This window comes from Panthera uncia (genome assembly GCF_023721935.1).
Source record: "Panthera uncia isolate 11264 chromosome B3 unlocalized genomic scaffold, Puncia_PCG_1.0 HiC_scaffold_1, whole genome shotgun sequence".
NCBI classification, from domain to species: Eukaryota; Metazoa; Chordata; class Mammalia; order Carnivora; family Felidae; genus Panthera; species Panthera uncia.
In genome coordinates, this window is record NW_026057582.1 from 57,900,747 (window position 1) to 57,920,130 (window position 19,384).

Consider the following 19,384-nt stretch of genomic DNA (forward strand, 5'->3'; position numbering starts at 1 on the left):
TTTTTTTTTTTTTTTTTTTTTTTTTTTTTTTTTTTTTTTTGATTTTGTGTCTCCCTCTCTCTCTCTGCCCTTCCCCTGCTCTCCCTCTGTCTCTCTCTCAAAATAAATAAACATTAAAAAAAAATTAAGAAAAATAACAAAACTTTTGAAACAGATACATTACAAATAAAGGATTTTGGTATGGGTAGAATGTTCTCAAATAATTTAAGACACTTGACTTTACAAGGGCTACTTCAGCTTCCTAAGACAGCACAACAGTTCAAAATTAATCACATACTGCCTTGAAATAAAACAGTACAGCCACTTTTTAAAAGCTAAGTATATAACACCTTCTCTTCCATCAACTAAAAACTTATAAATAGGAATGATATGAAACATTACAGTATCTAAGTTAAAATTTCCTGATTATAAACATCAGATAAAGAAATTACTTAGTAAAAGGAAAAGGACTTATCACAATTTACAAACTGCTGCTTTCCTTTGACCTTAGGTTAAATAGTAAGTTCCCAAAAAGATCTTCTGTGACTACTTTATCTTGTTACTTATTGGTCTCACTTTTTAAAAGCTAAGTATATAAGACATTCCCTTCCATCAACTAAAAACTTATAAATAGGAATGATATGAAACATTATAGTATCTCAGTTAAAATTTCCTGATTATAAACATCAGATAAAGAAATTACTTAGAACATAAAAGGAAAAGGACTTATCACAATTTAAAAACAATACTCTTCTTTGACCTTAGGTTAAATAGTAAGTCCCCAAAGAGATCTTCTCTGACTACTTTATCTTGTTACTTATTGGTCATTATACATTTAATTTTCTTCATAGCAATAGTCATGATATATAATTATTTAGTTTGCTTGTTTGCTCTCTGTCTTCCTCAGGAGAATGTAAACTCTGCTAGGATAGGGATTTTTCTGTCTTATTCTCTGTTGTATTCCCAGTGAGTGGCACAACCTAGTTGCTTAATAAAAAAATATGCTGGATATGTGGTGCCTGGATGGCTCAGTCAGTTAAGCGTCTGACTCTTGATTTCAGCTCAGGTCATGATCTCGCAGTTCATGAGTTCAAGCCCCGTATCAGGCGTGCTTGGGATTCTGTCTTCCTCTCTCTGTGCCCCTCCCCTACTTTCTCTCTCTCTCTCTCTCTCTCTCTCAAAATAAATAAATAAACACTTTAAAAAATATGCTGGATAATATAAATGAAAAAAAAATGTTCAAGGTGTTCAAGTAGTTAGAAAAATGTAAGAAACTTGAGTTTCTATTCTTAAAAAACAAAACCCAGTCAAATTCAAAACATGCGAACTATACTAAATAAGATTAAACACCAGTCCAAGAATAATTATGAAGACAACTGGGAAAAGGTTCCCTAAAAATAAAGGGTAGTGTAAGTAACCTATTTAAAGAGTCCTTTAGGATTGGATCACCTCCTTAAAATATGATCAGTAAGTCTTCATGAATGCCAGGGTTACTGAAAACCTCTCTGGAAGCAGTAAATGCCAACTGTCCTTTTGGGGGAAAAGTACAGGTTAATGTCTAAAGTCACAGGGAGTAGTCAAATTTTACATATATCATCAGAGATACTGTGGGATACCATAGCATTGATCTTTCAATTCCGGCGGGGGCGGGGGCGGGGAGGAAGAATCCCCTGCTGGGTAATAAAACTTACAGAAACATTCACACTTTGCTTCCTTTTCAACTTCTTTGGGTCAATTTGAGCTACCACAACATCTGGGCATTGAGCTGCTTCAATCCTACAAACAAGTAATAAATCCAAGAAATGTGATTACGGCTGTGCTTTGTTCATGTGTAGTAAAACAAGCGATCCATTTCTACAGTTCTTAACGAAATTAGAAAACAAAGTTCAGAATTGCAATTGAAGTACTAAACAATATATTTCTGAAATTAACTGGACTGAAAGCAAGGAATTTAAGAGCACCAAACTTGACACAGGTAAAACTCGCCCATATAAAGATATAATCAAGTGATCCTGATTCGACCCTACCTCGCGAGAGATTGGGGACGGCCACAGAGGCGGGGGCAGAGCGCTTTATCACATTTAGGGGGCAGAGAGGACGACCAGCCCACCCTCAAGGGTCAGATCACTCACTGGACCCGCCTCAAGTATTCCTGAGGCGTGCTCGGGGGTACGGAGGGATCAAAACTTTCTGTCAAGTCGCAGGGCTCCACTGGCAACAGCCGGGGCATCAACTCTTCTACTGCAGACTCTGCTGGTATCCACGCCATGGTTTTTAATCCAGCAGTCCCATCCGGCGCATGCGCCAAATTTAGGTCACGGCGCAGGCGCAGAAGTAGGCACCTTAGGCGCGGAGTTGAGGGAGGCAGGGCTCAGGGGGCGTAATTGTTCTTGAGGAAGCCTGCGGATTGTCCCAAGGTTAAGGTTTCGGTAGTGTAACGAAGACTGTGAATTTCGTTTCTTGCAAGGACGGTTCTGAAGTATTTCTTCGTGTTTCCCTTTGTTTTCTCTTATAAGGCAAGGGTAAAGACTGAGGATTATTAACCTTTATGCATCTGCAGTAATGAGGGATTCTTGAACGTTTTTTGAATTAACGAGCATGTTACTGTTATTACCATTTATTGAGCTCCAGATTCTTTTTTGTTTTAATTTTTTAAAACGTTTATTTATTTTGAGAGAGAGAGAGAGAGAGAGAGAGAGAAAGAGAGAGGGAGACACAGAATCCGAAGCAGGCTCCAGGCTCTGAGCTGTCAGCACAGAGCTAGATACCCGGCTGGATCTCAGGAACCCCAAGATCGTGACCTGAAGTCCGATGCTCAACCGGCTGAGCCAGCCAGGCGCCCCCAGATTCTTTTTTTTTAATTGTCTTCAAGAAACTTTTTTGTTTCTTTCTTTCTTTCTTTCTTTCTTTCTTTCTCAGCTCTAGATTCTTAAACTCCTGGTAGTCACGTCAACTATATTTACTCATGTAATTTTTACAGCAATCTTTTGAAGTAAGTGATATTATCCAGGTTTTGTAGGGGAGGAAATCAATGTAAAGAGGGATTAAATACTACAACTGTGACTTTCTCCCAAAGAGAAAGAGCCATTTCCAACCCAGATTTATCTGATACCAAATGAATGAAAGATTAATTTTCCAGAGAAATTTCTTGTGCTTGGTTACTTGAAAGATCACTTTATATTTGTCTGAAATGAATGTTAGTCCTTGAGTAGCCATCACTTTCTTTTTTTTTTCTAGAAAGATCCCTTTGCTTAAATAAAAATAGTGAAAGGATAAAGCTAATGCCAATACTCAAAAGTTACCATGATTAATCTTAGAGCCAATCTTGTGAGGTAGGTACTGTTATATCTCCATTTTATAGGCGAGGAAACAAGTCAGAAATGGATTAAGTAACTTGTGCTGGGTAACAAATTCCAAGAAACAATGAAAGTATTATATTTCATTCTTTCTAAACAAGCTCTGAGTGAATACAATTGACTTTTATTTTCTAAGATTTATGTTTATTTTTAAGGTTTTTTTTAAAAAGACTGCTGTTAGCTTGCAAGCAATTGATTTCTTCTTTTTTTTAATGTTTATTTATTTATGTTGAGAGAAAGAGTGCTTGCACGTGCATGGGAGGGGGAGAGAGAGAGAGAGAAAATCCCAAGCAGATTCTGTGCTGTCAGTTCAGAGCCTGACGCAGGGGCTCGATCTCACAAACCATGAGATTGTGACCTGAGCCAAAATCAAGAGTCACTCGACTAATGGAGCCACCCAGGTGCTCAAGGCAACTGGTTTTAAAACCAGAACGCAGCTTTCTCATTTGAAGATAAAGTCAAGACACACTCCTTAGGTTAAGTGCTGAAGAATTTGTACTTCTGAACAGTAACTAAATAATTGGGAGACTTGGAAACACATTGCTTGGCTGCAGTCAAACTAGAATGTTATTTGGTTAAAAATGTTACTGATTTTAGGGGCACCTGGATGGCTCAGTCGGTTGGGCGTCCGACTTAGGCTCAGGTCATGATCTCACAGTTTGTGAGTTCGAGCCCCACGTCCAGCTCTGTGCTGACAGTACAGAGCCTGGAGGCTGCTTTGGATTCTGTGTCTCCTCCTGTCTCTGCCCCTCCCATGCTCATGCTCTGTCTCTCTCTCTGTCTCTCAATAATAAATAAACATTAAAAAAAAAAAAAGTTTAAAAAAAATGTTACTGATTTTGTAGTAACTTTGTATGGTGACAGATGGTAACTACATTTATGGTGCTTAGCATTTCAAAACAACAACAATTTTTTTTTTTTTTTACTGATTTTGTAAGAGACAAACTTAGAGGAAAATGTGGAGACTTCTGTCCCTAAGTGTTTTGGTAATAATCAAGAAAAAATTAGAAACAGTAAGTAATGACTTCATTTCTGGATTTTCTCACAAATTTTTTTTTTTTTTTGAAACTAACTTGTTAGAAATTTCCACTCATTTTTTGGAGAAAAGAACAGGAGATTACCTAGAAAACTAACTACCAGTGGAACAATGCTTAACACTGGACTCACTGTATGGAACCTCACTGGAACCACGCATGGAGGAGGAGAGTAGCAGAATGGAACAAAGGTTGTCCTGGGAAATAATTATTTTCCAAAGAAGAGGTGAGTAATTAAGTACGTGAATGAATTGAAATAGTTCTAATTTTTTTTTTTTTGAATTATTTATTTATTTATTTATTTTGAGAGAGAGAGAGAGAGAGAGAGAGAGAGAGAGAGAGAAGGAGATAGTGAGCAGGGCATGGGCAGAGAGAGAGGGAGAGAGAATCCCAAGCAGGCTCCACACTGTCAGCACGAAGCCTGATGCAGGGCTCGACCTCACAAATCGTGAGATTATGACCTGAGCGGAAATCAAAAGTCAGACGTTTAACCGACTGAGCCCCCCAGGGGCCCGTAAAAATTTAAATACATAGGAATGAGTTCATTCAGGAAAGAGGAAAGTAAATTAAAAATTTATAAGAGTTGCTGGGCCTAATAATTAAACTGACATTAGAGTGATTAACAGAAAAGCATTCACATTTTGTTCAGTATTTCTTACATGTACGTGGGGTGCTTCACAAGAAAAATCAAGACCTAAACGAGTCAGGACTGAAAGCTTATATAGTAGGTTGCACAAAGAGCAGTACATTTTGAAAAATGTAACAAGACAAAGGGGTCTGGGCTGGCACAGTTAATTGCGGGAAAGTAGGAAGATGAGTTTAGTTTAACAAGGTTTGTTTGTACACGTTTATCTCCAGTTCAAGTCCCCTTGTCTCTGGTGATAGTCCTGCTGGTATAGGAAGGTTACCTTTCACATGAGAGTTTTATTTCCTGCTTTCAGGAAGAAAAAGGAAAAGGAAGGTCAGAAGGTCCTTCTTGCATATGCTTTTTTAAAAAGTGCCTTTAAGTGCCAAAGTGGCATATTTGGGGGTGGCATGCTCTGAACCCCTATTCTACTTAGAAGAGGGACATCCTATGAAATTGGTTTGGGGTGCATATTTGGCTTTCTTTGGTTGGTTGATCCTAAATTCGAATCAGGGGAAAATATTAGAAAAGCTGTGAACTTTTAATCAAGTTCTGGGACAATTATTATGAGGTTTTTGTTTGGCTTCCTGGATTGTTGCTAGAGATAGCCATATGACATCCTACAAGTCTGACTTCTAGGCTGCTTTCCCTGGCGGGTTACCGTAGAATAATAGGTTGGTTTCCTGGGATGCTTGCTGCAGATTGTAGGTCAGAGTCCTCTATTTTTATATATATGTGGTCTGGCCGTTGTCCATTTGTATATTCAATCTCAGCAGGTAGAGGAGTTTTTTCAATACCTTATTACTAGAAGAAGTAGGTCATGTTGGAAAAATTGGAAGGAGGTCAGTATGGCTGATGCATAGAAAGTAGGGAGTGAATGGACCTGGACAGGGTTGTGAGAAATGTAGCTGTTTATAGTTATGCACGGGGCACCTTCTTGCTGTGTGCTGGGGGCTATCAATGCCCTCCAACCAAAGACTACCGGAACACTCCTGTGTTATGTGTTCATTATGTGACTAGGGTATGTCTCAGTAAAAGGATGCTAATACTAACTTATTTATCGTAGGATTGGGGCCTTGGTGATTTGGGGATGGTGGAGGAATTGAGGATAGTTTTGAGTCTGACTGCTGCTTAAAAACCTACGGGTGAATTTTCGCGTCTGACCGTAAGCATTTAAAAAGGCTTTACCTGGTAGGCTTCACAGGGCAAAACTGCCCTCCTGCACCAGCTTGGTGCACAGCCAGTGCACTGCAGTCTCTGAAGGGAGTTGCAGTCAAAGACTCAGCCCCACCTGGCTGGCCTTGCTGTTGTGCATAGTTGAATTCCTAGCCAGGTGTTCCCATTTGGAGGTCTCCTTATCAGGAAACTTACCCACTCTGTCACTATGCAGTACGTTTCCATTCCTGTCACCCTCTCCCCTTCCCCCCTCCCCAGACAATGGCCCTGGTTCCATAAATCTGCAGAAAGCTTTTGTTGGGGACTCCCTCAATAGTGAGATAACCTCCAGGTTTGCATTGATCTACCTGACCCTCAACCAGTGGGAGAGTTGGTTCCAGGGGGTAATGGGACAGACTCTTTCGCTTATACAGCCATAGTAAGTAATTAGAGGCTTCACTGTTATTTCCATTTTGGCTCATTTTTGTTTTAATTGCCTACTCTGACATCTGGCAGCTCAATTCTCTCTCCAGCTCATCTGAGCACTTGACAAATTCTGTGATTAGGTATCTTAATAATTTCTTATATAGAAGGCAGAATGAAAAAGGGAAGCTAATGCTATAATTGGTAAAGAAATAGCAGTCACTCAAAATAGCCAGTTAGGGAGGTATTTGGTCATTTTGTGGTTTGGACAATCTTCCTGATTTGTCTGAGTTCAGACACGTTTACAGAGTTGTCTTGTTTTTGTCTTGATCCTTCAGGGACACTAAGTGACCTTGTCTGATGCTGGTGTGCTGTGAATTGTTTTATATTTAACAGGAGAACAATATGGTCTTGCTGTGGGTGCCAGGACAGCTCCTAAAAACAACTAGGCCCAGTTGATAAAGCCAGGCCAGTTTCAGGCTCTTAGAAGCTGCTTTTCTGGGCGCCTGGGTGGCTCAGTCGGTTAAGCATCAGACTTTGGCTCAGGTCATGATCTCTTAGTTTGTGGGTTCAAGCCCTGCATTGGGCACGGTGCTGACAACTCAGAGCCTGGAGTCTGCTTCAGATTCTGTGTCTCCCGCTCTCTCTGCCTCTCCTCCACTCATGGTCTGTCTCTGTCTCTCTCAAAAATACATAAACATTTTTTAAAAATTAAAAAAAAAAAAGTTCCTTTTCTTTCTCTGGACTAAATGTTCTCTATAGATTATCTCATTTAATCCTTACAATATGTTGTTATCCTAAGTGGCAGGTTACTGTATTTATCTTCGCTTTCAGATGAAGACACTATGGAAGCTCTGGAAACTAAGGAAAAGTTATGTGACATGCCTAGGTCACCCAACTAAGAAGTGGATGTAGTTGAGATTCTGTTCTGCGTGGCCAGACTTAAGGAGCAATTGCTCCAAATCCCTATTTTTCACAAGATACAGCTCAATAAAAGTTAGTAGCTAAATAGAGACTTAATGACCAGAGCAGAGAGAGGCATAGAGCCGAGAGAGGCAATGAAAAGATAAATATAAGGAGTGTGTCTTAATATACATCCTCTGGACACGAACAGTCTCTTTATCTCTCTGTCTCTAGGTCTCCATCTCTCATTCTCTTTGAGACTGCTGTCCTCCACCTTTGGGGTACAGATCCACAAAGAAGACTACAAAGCTAACTTGATGTCAGAAAATCAAGTCAAGGACTAGTTTAATTATAGAACCTGAAACAAAACCAAAACTTTACTCCTCTTTTAAAGTAAAAATACAGGGGTGCCTGGATGGCTCAGTCGGTTAAGTATCCAACTTTGGCTCAGGTCATGATCTCACGGTTCATGGGTTCAAGCCCCACATCAGGCTCTGTGCTGATAGCTCAGAGCCTGGAGCCTGTTTCAGATTCTGTCTCTTTCTCTCTCTCTCTCTCTCTCTCTCTCTGCCCCTCCCCTGCTCACGCTCTGTGTCTCTCTCTCTCAAAAATAAACATTAAAAAAATATTTTTAAGTAAAAATACAAACCCAGCTTCTTCCTTTTGAAGTAGAAGTTCCCTTTTTTGCTACATGAGTTTTAATAATTTTTATGTTCTTTACAAATCAAAATATAAATATTAGGTAAAGAAGGGGCACCTGGCTGGTTCAGTTGGTAGAGCATGTGACTCTTGATCTCAGGGCTGTGAGTTTGAGCTCTGTGTTGAGCATGGAGCCTACTTAAAAAAAATAGAATAAAATAAAACAAAACAAAAAACAAAATAAAACAAAATAAAATAAAATAGGGGCACCTGAGTGGCTCAGTGGTTGAGCATCTGACTTCGGTTCAGGTCATGATCTCACAGTTTGTGAGTTTAAGCCCTGCATCAGGCTCTCTGCTGTCAGTGCAGAGCCTGCTTAGGATTCTCCGTCTCCCTTTCTCTCTGCCCCTCCTCTGCTCACGTTCTCTCTCTCAAAGATAAATAAGACTTTAAAAATAAAATAAAATAAAAACCCTGTGTATTCAAAAAGATATCCATTATTTGTTTCTTTGTGTCACTGTAAATGGTTTAAGAGTAGATAAAAGTAATAAAGAAGATGTGATTTATATATACGATAGAATACTATTTGGCAATGGGAAAGAATGAAATCTGGCCATTTGCAGCAATGTGGGTGGAACTAGAGGGTATTGTGCTAAGTGAAATAAGTCAGTCAGAGAAAGACAGATACCATATGTTTTCATTCATATGTGGATCTTGAGAAACTTAACAGAAGATCATGGGGGAAGGGAAGGGAGAAAAAAAGTTACAGAGAGGGAGGGAGGCAAACCACAAGAGACTCTTGAATACAGAGAACAAACTGAGGGTTGATGCCAGGTGGGGGAGAGGGGAAAGTGGGTGATGGACATTGAGGAGGGGACTTGTTGGAATGAGCACTGGATGTTGTATAGAAACCAATTTGACAATAAATTATATTAAAAAAAAAAAGAGTAGAGCACGCCTGGGTGGCTCAGTTAGTTGAGCGTCTGACTTCGGCTCGGGACATGATCTCAGTTCGTGGGTTCGAGCCCCACATCAGGCTTTGTGCTGACTGCTTGCTCAGAGCCTGGAGCCTGCTTCAGATTCTGTGTCTCCTTCTCTCTCTGCCCCTCCCCCACTCACGCTTTGTCTCACTCTGTTTCTGAAAAATAAATAAATGTAAAAAAAAAAAAAAGAGTAGATGAAAGTATTTCCTTTGTTTCGCTTGATTAAATAAAACTCTTAGTAATCATTCTGGAGTTGGTCAAAGTGGCAGAATGAAGTGATGTTGGAGTATAATGCTGGTAGGTCATTCTGTGGAAGAGAAGCACTTGCTGTTTGAACAAGAGCTGGAAAGTTTAAAGGCAAGTCTTGTCAGCCTTTCAAGGTGAAAAGACAGCCATAAAATGAAAACAGTGTTGTAGGTTTTAAATGAGCCTCAGCACCTTGACCTTGGATGTGCAATTTAACCTCTCTTATCTTTACATTCATTGTCATGTACAGGGATTAGACCAAATGATCATTAAGGTCTGTTTGAATTTAGAATTCCATAACTCTCCTGTGTAATTTATTAATTAGCCTTATTTAGTATTACTATATCTAATGTGATTGTAGTAATTGTGTGTGCATACTAGAGCACCAGACCCATAATATCCTATATATGGACTGGACACCCTATTGATGCTGAAAATTCAAAGTTAGAACAATCTGATTATTGTTTTTCTAGTGAGTACTACAAAAAGAGTTGGCCAGTGCCATGTAATGTCACCATCTGAACAAATGGAAGAGAATCCACGTTAAAAAAAAACGCAAAGTGCTTCATTTGTACTAGGAAATGGATTAAACCAAAAAGAAAAGTACAGGTGAAAGCGCCATCTGGTGGTAACCATGTAAAATTCCAAGAAATTTACGATATACTTCACTTGACTATCTTTGAAGTTCTGGCTAGAATCTTCAGTTTAGAAACATCTGTGGGGTCAGAAGTAGGAAGGAAAATACTGGTTGTTACACATTAACTAGTATTTAAGGTAATTAATGACTGAAAACAAAGTCATAGGGTGTTTAGAATACTTGATCCCAGATAGTCCCTGGAAAAAAAGTTCCAAGATCAAATATCTTTGGGAAATGTATTTAAATCATTCTCTTAAAGGTTCACAATAAATGTTAGCATATTAAAATCCCTGACAAGTCAAAAGACCAAGTTTTTCATAATTTAACTGGTGTTTCCCAACTTTATTTGACTATAGAACCTCTCTCTCTATTTATTTTTATTTTTATTTTTTAATTTTAGAGAAAGATAAAGAGCACACATGTGGGAGCATTTGGGGGTGAGGGAGGGGGAGGGGGCAAAGAGAGAGAGAGAGAGAGAGAGAGAGAGAGAGAATCCCATGCAGGCTCCATGCTCATCTCAGAGCCACATGTGGGGCTTGATCCCAAGACCCTGGTATCATGACCTAAGCTGAAATTGAGAGTCAGATACTCAATTGACTGAGCCACCCAGCCACCCCTCCCTGTCTCTTTGTAATATTCTCTGGCATTTTGAAAAATGCCAGTTTGAGGAAGTAATGATCTTAGAGTATTGGCTTTTAACAAAGACTTTTGTTTATTGCAGTATTATTTGCAATGACCTAAATGTCCATTGATAGATGAATGAATAAAGAAGTGTATATATAAGTGTGTGTGTGTGTGTGTGTGTGTGTATGACTCAGCCATAAAAAAGAATAAAATATTTCCATTTGCAACAAAATAGATGGATCTAGAGACTACATAATGGTAAGTGAAATAAGCCAGAGAAAGACAAATACCATATGATTTCACTCATTTCATTCATATTTCATTTATATGATTTCACTCATATTTCACTCATATGATTTTGAGAAACAAAACAAATGAACAAAGAAGAAAAGAAACAAACCAAAAGACAGACTCTTAACTATACAGAATAAATTTATGGTTAACAGAGGGGTGGTAGGTGGGGGGATGGGTAATATAGGTGATGAGGATTGAGTACACTTATTGTGATGAGCACTGACTGATGTATAGAATTGTTGTATCATTATATTGTGCACCTGAAACTAATATGACACTGTATGTTAACTACTACTGGAATTAAAAAAAATGTTTTTAAATAATGAAAATAAAAAGGAATTTTTTGGGGGGCTTATGTCAGATTTTATATTTTCATAGTCAATCTCAAAACATTAAAGTGATGATGATAATAATTTATAATTGTTTAGGTTATCATGCTTATTCATGAATTTTTAAGGAACAATCATTTTGTGTCAGGATCTGACAAAGTGCTGTAATGAGAGCAAACAATTGCAATCAGTTGCATGTTGGTAAATGTTTAACAAATATCCTTCAGATTCACAGATTAATCTCAAATGCCTTGGTCCAGGAATGTCTATAGTTTAGTCAGAAAGCCAGAGAAGGTTGTTTTAGGAGAGTCTCCCCTTTCTCCAATTCCTAGTCTGACTCTCCTTTCTAAGGAGCTCAAGAAATTTTCCTCTCTCTCTCATTTTCTCTCTCTTCTTCCTCAACCCAAAACCTCTTAACTTTCAGTATACCAAGAAAAATAGTCTTCACCATTTACAAGCTGGGTCTAATTGACTCTTTTTAATTTTTATATCTTTATATCATTCCATGAATTTATACAAATTAGAGTAAAGGGATATTCAGTAAAGCTGTTATAAAAAGAGTAAAGGGATAATGGAAAACAACTTTATTGAAAATTTAAATATGTATCTAAGCATAGCAAATACCGATTTTCATTCCATATTTTCCTTTTTTTAAGTTTTTTAAATGTTTATTTTTTAATTTATTGTCAAACTGGTTTCCATACAACATCCAGTGCTCATCCCAACAAGTGTCCTCCTCAATGCCCATCACCCACTTCATATTTTCCTGGTTTTGAAGACATATCCAAAATGGGCAATGTCCTCTGAATGCAACTACCAGCTTATTGCCTGTGATACATGAATCTGGAACATACCTATCTTGTAAACAGTGATTGCAGATTTCAGATGCATCACTACTACATCCTAGCTAATTGTTACTTCTGGTTCTTCATGCATTTGTATCATCAAAACACAGGACTTGAAGAATTTTTTGAGACCTCTAAAGGCTCATAATTTTGTTGAAGAAAGGACAGCCATCTTTGCTCCCTAATTGTAAGACTTTTGTATTTTTGGCTTTATAAGTAATCAACCTAAAGAATTTTTAATTTCTAGGTTATCTATTTCCTTAGATATCATCTTGTATATACATAGCTGCCATTAGCATTTGTCTACTTAAGAATCATATTAAGTAAATTTATCCACATAAACATCATAAAAGATGAAAGAAATACTGTAATATGTGTTCTTAGCAAAATGAGATGGTCCAGATTTTTGTTGCAAAAGATTGTGTAACCAAGTTATCCTTTTGAATGAATAACTGGATGAAAATAACATTTTTTTGACCTTAGAAATGTTAACACGATGATCCTTGAGTTTGAGAAATTCATCTAGGAGATGGTAATCCAAAGATTAACAGTCTAAGATTTCACAGTCATTATCAGGATCTAGATTGCTGTTCTCTGTCTCTTGGCATTCATCTTCCAAATTCTGAATTCTCAACTATATTTATTGAAAACTAAAAACATGTACAAAGGTCTTGAAAAATGCTGCAGTACTTTAGGCATTGCAAAGAGAAAATGCAAGAATGATAGCTTACTCCACTATTGTATTGTCTTGGGTAATTCTATCATTTTTCTGGTTGTCTTATTATTTTAGTCTTTTTAAAAGAAGAGTTGGAATAATTGATGAGTAAATCATTTCATGATGAATTAGCAGAATGTTTCAAGATATAGGAAAAATAAGATCACTAAGATCCCATAATGTATCCTAGATTTACAAGAGTCCAATGGACTCATAAAGCAATTGCAAGTTTTATTCTATTTTTTTTTTTAAAAAAAGCATCTGACTCTTGCTTTTGGCTCAGGTAATGATCTCATGGTTCGTGGGGTTGAGCCCCATGTTGGGCTCTGTGCTGACAGCATGGAGCCTACTTGGGATTGATACTCTATCTCCCTCTCTCTCTGCCTCTCCCCCTTCACTCCCCTCTCAAATAAATAAATTAAAAAAATTATTTTCTGTGTTATTTGGAAGATCTCTAAGAAAGGTTAAAAAGTCATTAAGTATGGATTCTTACATATAGAACTCAAAAAAAAAGAAAATTCCAGAAAACTAAAGTTGGGTCCAGTAGATCTTGATGCTGTATCTGATGGTTAAATGCAAACCAGTTCATCTTAAAGTACATAAAGACAGATCTAAATGAATTCATTACCCATCCTAACATCTGTTTCATTGTAACAGGGAACAGAGGCTTTTGTTCAGCCAAGAACAAGGGAATTATGACTTTTTAGTCTTCATTGAGCTGCATGGTGGCAAGACACATTTCTGGGGACAATGAAATGAATGAAATTACCGAAGGTACTATATTTTGGTTTATTCCTCACTGAATTCCAAGATCCCCATGGATCCTCTCTTCTATGTCTATTGGTTCTTGGATCGTGTTTCTTTTTGTGTATGTCCTTATTCCACTTTTATACCATAGTCCACAGCTGTTTACTTGCTGTGCTTTCAGTCAAGAATCCTCATTGAGGTAGCATCCTGAGCTCACCTTATTTGCAGGCCTATGCTAAATTTTGTGTTTTTTTTTTTTTAATTTTTTAGTGTTTATTTTTGACAGAGAGAGAGAGAGAGAGAGAGAGAGAGAGACAGAGCACGAGTGGGGGAGGGGCAGAGACAGAGGGAGACACAGAATCCAAAGCGGGCTCCAGGCTCTGAGCGGTCAGCACAGAGCCCTACGCAGGGCTCCAACTCACAGACCAGGAGAGCATGACCTGAGCCGAACTCGGACACTCAACAGACTGAGCCATCCAGGCACCCCTAAATTTTGTTTGATTCCCATTTCCTCCTCAGAATTTTATTCAAATTTGACAGACAAAGTCATCCTCTTCTACCTTACAAAACAACCTTAGCATACACTTTATAGGCCGAAAATACATGTTTGGTGCACATCTTATTTCTCAACTATAATGAAGAACAAGGATTTGATCTTTTTTCCAACTCCTTAAAATGCTTCGAGGGCTAAGCCTGGCAAGGTTTTAGGTGTAGTCATGTCTGGAATTAATTCCATGAGCAACCTCACTTAGGGATGAGGTGCTTGAGATCGCCAAGCTGTAATGTCTTTCCAACCCGTTTCTGTCTCTCCCATTTTGCTCAGCTCTTCCTTTGGGAAAGAGAAGCAGAAAACGCATTAAGATGAATCAGCCAGAGATTGCAGTAGTGGGGAGGAGAGGTGGCCGATGTAGTATAGGAGGCAAGAGGTAGACTGTCTAGGAATACAAAAATCCAATGTACAGGCCACGGATTTTGGCCTGTTTTGCCTACATCAATATCACTAGCATTGCTACTGTACCTGGCACATTGTAGATGTTCAGTAAATATTTGTTGCACTAAGTGAACAAACGAACTTCTCACTTTGTATTTTTTGGGGGAGATGCGGTTTTGTAGTCCTAGGAATCAACCAGGGCCCTACAGGTGAGGATGTCCTCCTACTGGACGTTGAGTGGCCACAGAAGGTGCCACTCTGGCCTGCGGCCCTCAGGGAGTGGGGTCGGACGCGGTTCCTGGGAAAGGATTAAGGCGCTCCAGTTCCGCTGGGGTCCCTAGCCCTCTGGAGTTTCCCAGTCTGGTTTGTCTTGGTTGTCCCCGCCCCTCAGGCTTCGTAGCCTCCCTTCCCTCCAGCCTCTTCTCCTTCCCCACCCTTCACTCGGCTCCTCCCGGGTCCCGCACTCTCACCATTAGTTCCCTCCCCTGGTAGCCCCGCCCCGGCTCCGTCCCCGCCCCTTCCACCTCCCTCCTCTCCCCTCGCGCCCTATACCCGCTCGGTTCTGCCCGGTCCCGCACTCTCCCCTTAAGTTCCCCGGCGCGGCCGCCCCGCCCCGCCAGCCCTTGACGTGGCAGAGGCGGCACCAGCCATGTTGGCCCAGTCGTGTTCTGCGCGGAGGCCGGGGGCGGGGCGGCGCCGGCCCTGATCGAGTGCCACGGCTGCTCCAGCTCGTCGGAAAGGACCGATTTTGCTGGGCGGAGGTTGCAACCGGCGCGGATCTTGTCTGGGGGCACGGTGGTAGGGACTGACTTCTGGGCCGCCTCCTCCCGGCTCCCTGGAGGGGACGCGGGCTCTCAGCGGAAAGCGGGGGAGGGGCAGCTGTGCGGCTGTGGGCCGGCGGGCGGGTGGGCCGGGGTCTCCGGGATGGTGCCCGCTCTGCCTTCATGATACTCGGGAACAGGTTGGACGCGCCTGCTGTGGCGAGCGGGCTCTGGGGGGCAGCCTTGAATCTTGACCCCTTCGCCCTCTCACCAACCGCTCTGCTTCGTTTTTCCGGGGCCTGGGGGCCCGGTCCCCTCACCAAGCTCCCTTGGATAAGGTGCGAAAGATAGAAGTCGGGTGAAAAAAGGTAGTTCAGCATCTCGCCCAGCGCCCACTCCCGCCTCCCGGGCGATCTGCCTTCCTTACTCCAGCCTATCACCGGTTCTGGACCCTTGGGCTTCTTGGTTCTTACCTTGCTGGATCTGAAGTGCCCTAGACTTTGAACCCAGGTGACTTCGTCACCGGTAGTTCGGCCTTGGGAGTCAAAGGGGATAAGGAGAATTAATTGCCAGGTAAAGCTAACGCCTTAGGCCTCAATTACAAGTGGAGTTCAGTTTTCAGGTCCGATCAGTCTTTTCTGTTGTGCTAGTGTTTTCTTCCCGTTTTGGTGGGAAGGGAAAAGCATGGTCAATCTACATGTAACCTCTGGGGTATGTTGAATTCACGTGAATTTCTTCGACCTCCACCCTGCAAAGCCATGTATACCTAGCCAAATTAACTTGGTTAAAAAAAGTTTTAGATTTAAATATAAATGTTAAGTCTCCCTTCTCTCTCCTTTTCAGTAGCCTAATTAACATCGTTTTGGAAGTCTGACCATTTTTATTTGACTCATACAATTTTAGAGTTAGAAGGGGCCTTGTAGTTTCTAGCCTAAGCCCCTTATCTTTTTCATGAGAAATTGAGGATCATAGAGGTTAAGCTTTTGTCCAAGATCAACAGCTATGGAAAGCAATTGAAAACACTTTATTGAGGTTTTTACAATTGAAAAGTAGAGAGGCACACTTAATTGTTAAATACATCTGATTGGAAGAAACTCAAATTTTACTTGCAATTGAGGATATTTTTCATTTAGAGTCTGTAAAAGTGCTCTAATATTGAAAATTTCCCATTATTTATTGAATAAGTGAAGCTTTTAAAAATACTGTGGGCATGTATTTGATATGCTACGTTAAAGAAACATTAAGTGTTTTGCTTCTTTGCTTTTAGTTATACCAGGAGAAATTAATTAACCAAAGTAACTCCCACTCACAATAAGTTGTGCTGGGAAATGACACATTTCTTTAGAATGGTCTTTTGTATTTGTACCACTTAAAAAAATATGACTACTATATTAAATCTCCATCCTAATATAGTGTCTGAATCATTTTTATTTGGCTTTAACATAATTTTAAGGGAGAGAGTGCTGATCAAATAATGATATTTTATAAAAAGCTAGTTTGTAAAAAGAATTTATTTCAGATATGCCATTGTTGGATATGGGGCCCAGCCTGGCAGGTGTTCTATTAGAAAGCTATCTAGAAATTAACACTAGAAAAAACACTACCTAGAAAATCTAGAATTAGTGATTTTGAAATGGCACAATACTTACTGTGGAAAGGTGAGGGAAGTCAAGGAGGTGTTGTGCATGGCCATGTAATTGGACCAGTTCAGAAGAAACAGGTGGGACTTTTTAAAAAATAATACTGGAAAGTGAGACTGTACAACATAAAACAGATGTTATATAGTGAGCATATATGATCTTAGAGCAGAGAGATTGAAAGGAAAAAGTGAGGAAAAGGAAGTTAATTGTGCACAAAATATCACACAGGTGGTATTTAGTGTGTCATAATAAAAAGTCAGGATGTGGAGTTACAATCTGGTTATTGTGTGTAAATGTCTTTATGCTAAGTCTCATAGAGCCTTTCTCTACTGGGTTCCTTGATGGAATTAAGTAAGCCCTATTGTCCTAAGATGGTGGTCCTTAGGACCACTTTAGACTCTTAAACATTACTGAGGATCAAAACAAAAAGAAAAAAAAAACAAAAAAGAAAAACCACACCCCTGCCTTAATAGAAGACAGGTGGATTTTCATATCTATTTTTGCGGTCAGTCTATTGTGATATGTTATTATACTTGAATTGTATGAAAGAAATCTGGCTTCACATAGATATGTAATTGGAAAAAGGGGTATTTTAATAGCTTTTTCAGGTAATTCTGCATATTCTTCTTTAATACTACACTGCAGGGGCACCTAGGTGACTCAGTGGGTTAAGCGTCTGACTCTTGATCTCAGCTCAGGTCTTGATCCCAGCCCTACAAGAGGATGAGTTCGAGCCCCACGCTGGGGTTTGGAGTTCAAGCTCCACACCCAGTGCAGAGCCACTTTAAAAAAAAAAAAAAAGATACTGCACTACAACTTGATGGTTTTAATTCATAAATCAAGGGTTAATAGCAGTGTGAAATTTGAAATCTTAGAAATGAACTTTTTGCACTCTATTGCATTAAAATTCATTGGTCTGTTCTGCACTTTGAATGGGTCTTTACTCATGCATGGATCTTTACCTTCGCATGATTTTGTAACATCATGAATTGATCATTTGGGAGATTTTGCTTCACTGAGTAAGGGATATTTTCTAAATGTGGACATGGTTCATTATATAATAGAAAAATCACAATAATAACATTACTGATCTCAGAAAAATCTTTACATATTAGCAAGCTGTGAAGCTCATGGTAGTGGACCCAAGGTTTTCAAAAATTTTGATATTTGCTTGAAAACTCAAATTTTTTCGTTGTTAATAAATACTGTCAATTATTTTCCAGGTTACAGGCTCACTTCAACATTATTGAGAAAATGTATGCCACATAGCTAACTACTAGTTATGTACCAGTTTTGGAGAATTGAGAAAGTAGTCAAAACATTTTTTTGTGTTTTTGTGGTTCAGATAAAAAACCCTGATTGGTCTGGTATTTTAATGCTTTTTGGTGATGCATTTTAGATGACATAGATTATACATTGCAATTAGGTAATAAACAGAAAACTTCATTTGCTTAACATTCTGTAGAAATTATGGGAAGGTTTGCATAGTCCCGGAATTTATATTCACATCTGTAACACAGAAGCTATTGCTAATCTGCAGACTATGAAGCAGGCTCCAGGCTCTGAGCTGTCAGCACAGAGTTCGGCACGGGGCTCGAACTCCCGGAACCATGAGATCATGACCTATGCCCAAGTTGGATGTTTAAATGACTGAGCCACTCAGATGCCCCTGTTTCTCCTTTAAAACTGAGGTTGGAGGTGGGGGGGGGGGGCGCCTGGGTGGTGGAGTTGGTTAAGCACCCGGCTCTTGATTTCAGCTCAGGTCATGATCTCACGGTTTGTGAGATTGAGCCCCATGTGGGGCTCTGCACTGATAACTTGGAGCCTGCTTAGGATTCTCTCTCTCTCTCTCTCTCTCTCTCTCTCTCTCTCTCTGTCTCTCTGTGCCCCCTTACCCCCTCCCTGCTTGTACTCTCATGTTGTCTCTTTCAAAATAAATCAATGAATGTGAGAAAAATTAAAAAATAAACAAGTAAAACTGAGATTGGCATGTAACACACCTCTGACTATCCCAGATCTTTGTTTTATCATTATTTTTCAACACCCACATTTTCTTGAAAACTCACAGTCTGTCTCTCCAAACTGCCTTCTATATTTAGTTTAAAGATAATCTTTTCTAAACAAATTTAGTTACCTTAGGATTCCTCTTTATCCTTATCAGTCTTTGAAAACTCTGTCTGCTTTTGATTAGTGTAAAATTCTCTAGTTGTGTCTGAGATTCTGATAGGAAATAGGGGTTAATTTTTCTTTTTTTTTTTAAACTGAGGTATGTTTAATATATAACATTCTTATTTCTTTCAAAGAAAAGAAAATTCTTAGCTGCTAAGGTAGTCATATTTGTTGAGCTTCACTTTTTGGAATTTTTATTATCAAATCTTTGAAAAATTTTCTAAAATTAAAATTATTGTATTCAGTATGTTTTTTTCAAATACCTTTTCTTCCCTCAGTTACATTTTAGAATCAGTTCCTCATCCTATTGTTCTTTGCAACTTCACCTTCCATGTTGGCTCTTTTGGCA

At 39.4% G+C, this 19,384-nt stretch overlaps 2 protein-coding genes across 5 annotated transcripts in view; one reads left to right on the top strand and one right to left on the bottom strand.

Moving 5' to 3' along the window:
* GEMIN2 (gem nuclear organelle associated protein 2) overlaps positions 1–2,296 on the bottom strand; it is a 19,186-nt gene extending 16,890 nt beyond the window's left edge. Inside the window, exons 1-2 of one of the 2 annotated variants that reach the window (XM_049611596.1) lie at positions 2,112–2,296; positions 1,671–1,755 (exon numbers count right to left, since the gene is read on the bottom strand). In XM_049611596.1, the coding sequence (XP_049467553.1) occupies positions 1,671–1,755; positions 2,112–2,248 (222 nt within the window). In that variant the 5' untranslated portion in view covers positions 2,249–2,296. The remainder of the gene's footprint in view (positions 1–1,670; positions 1,756–2,111) is intronic. The other variant, XM_049611595.1, reaches the window with a different exon arrangement.
* Positions 2,297–4,261: 1,965 nt separating this feature from the next.
* The window catches only part of SEC23A (SEC23 homolog A, COPII coat complex component), a 76,602-nt gene continuing 61,479 nt past the window's right edge, over positions 4,262–19,384 (top strand). Inside the window, exons 1-2 of one of the 3 annotated variants that reach the window (XM_049611588.1) lie at positions 4,262–4,595; positions 13,445–13,561. The gene's annotated coding sequence lies outside the window, so the exon portion shown is untranslated. Of the gene's footprint in view, positions 4,596–13,444; positions 13,562–15,048; positions 15,264–19,384 lie in introns of those variants that run through there. The other 2 variants (XM_049611587.1, XM_049611589.1) reach the window with 2 other exon arrangements.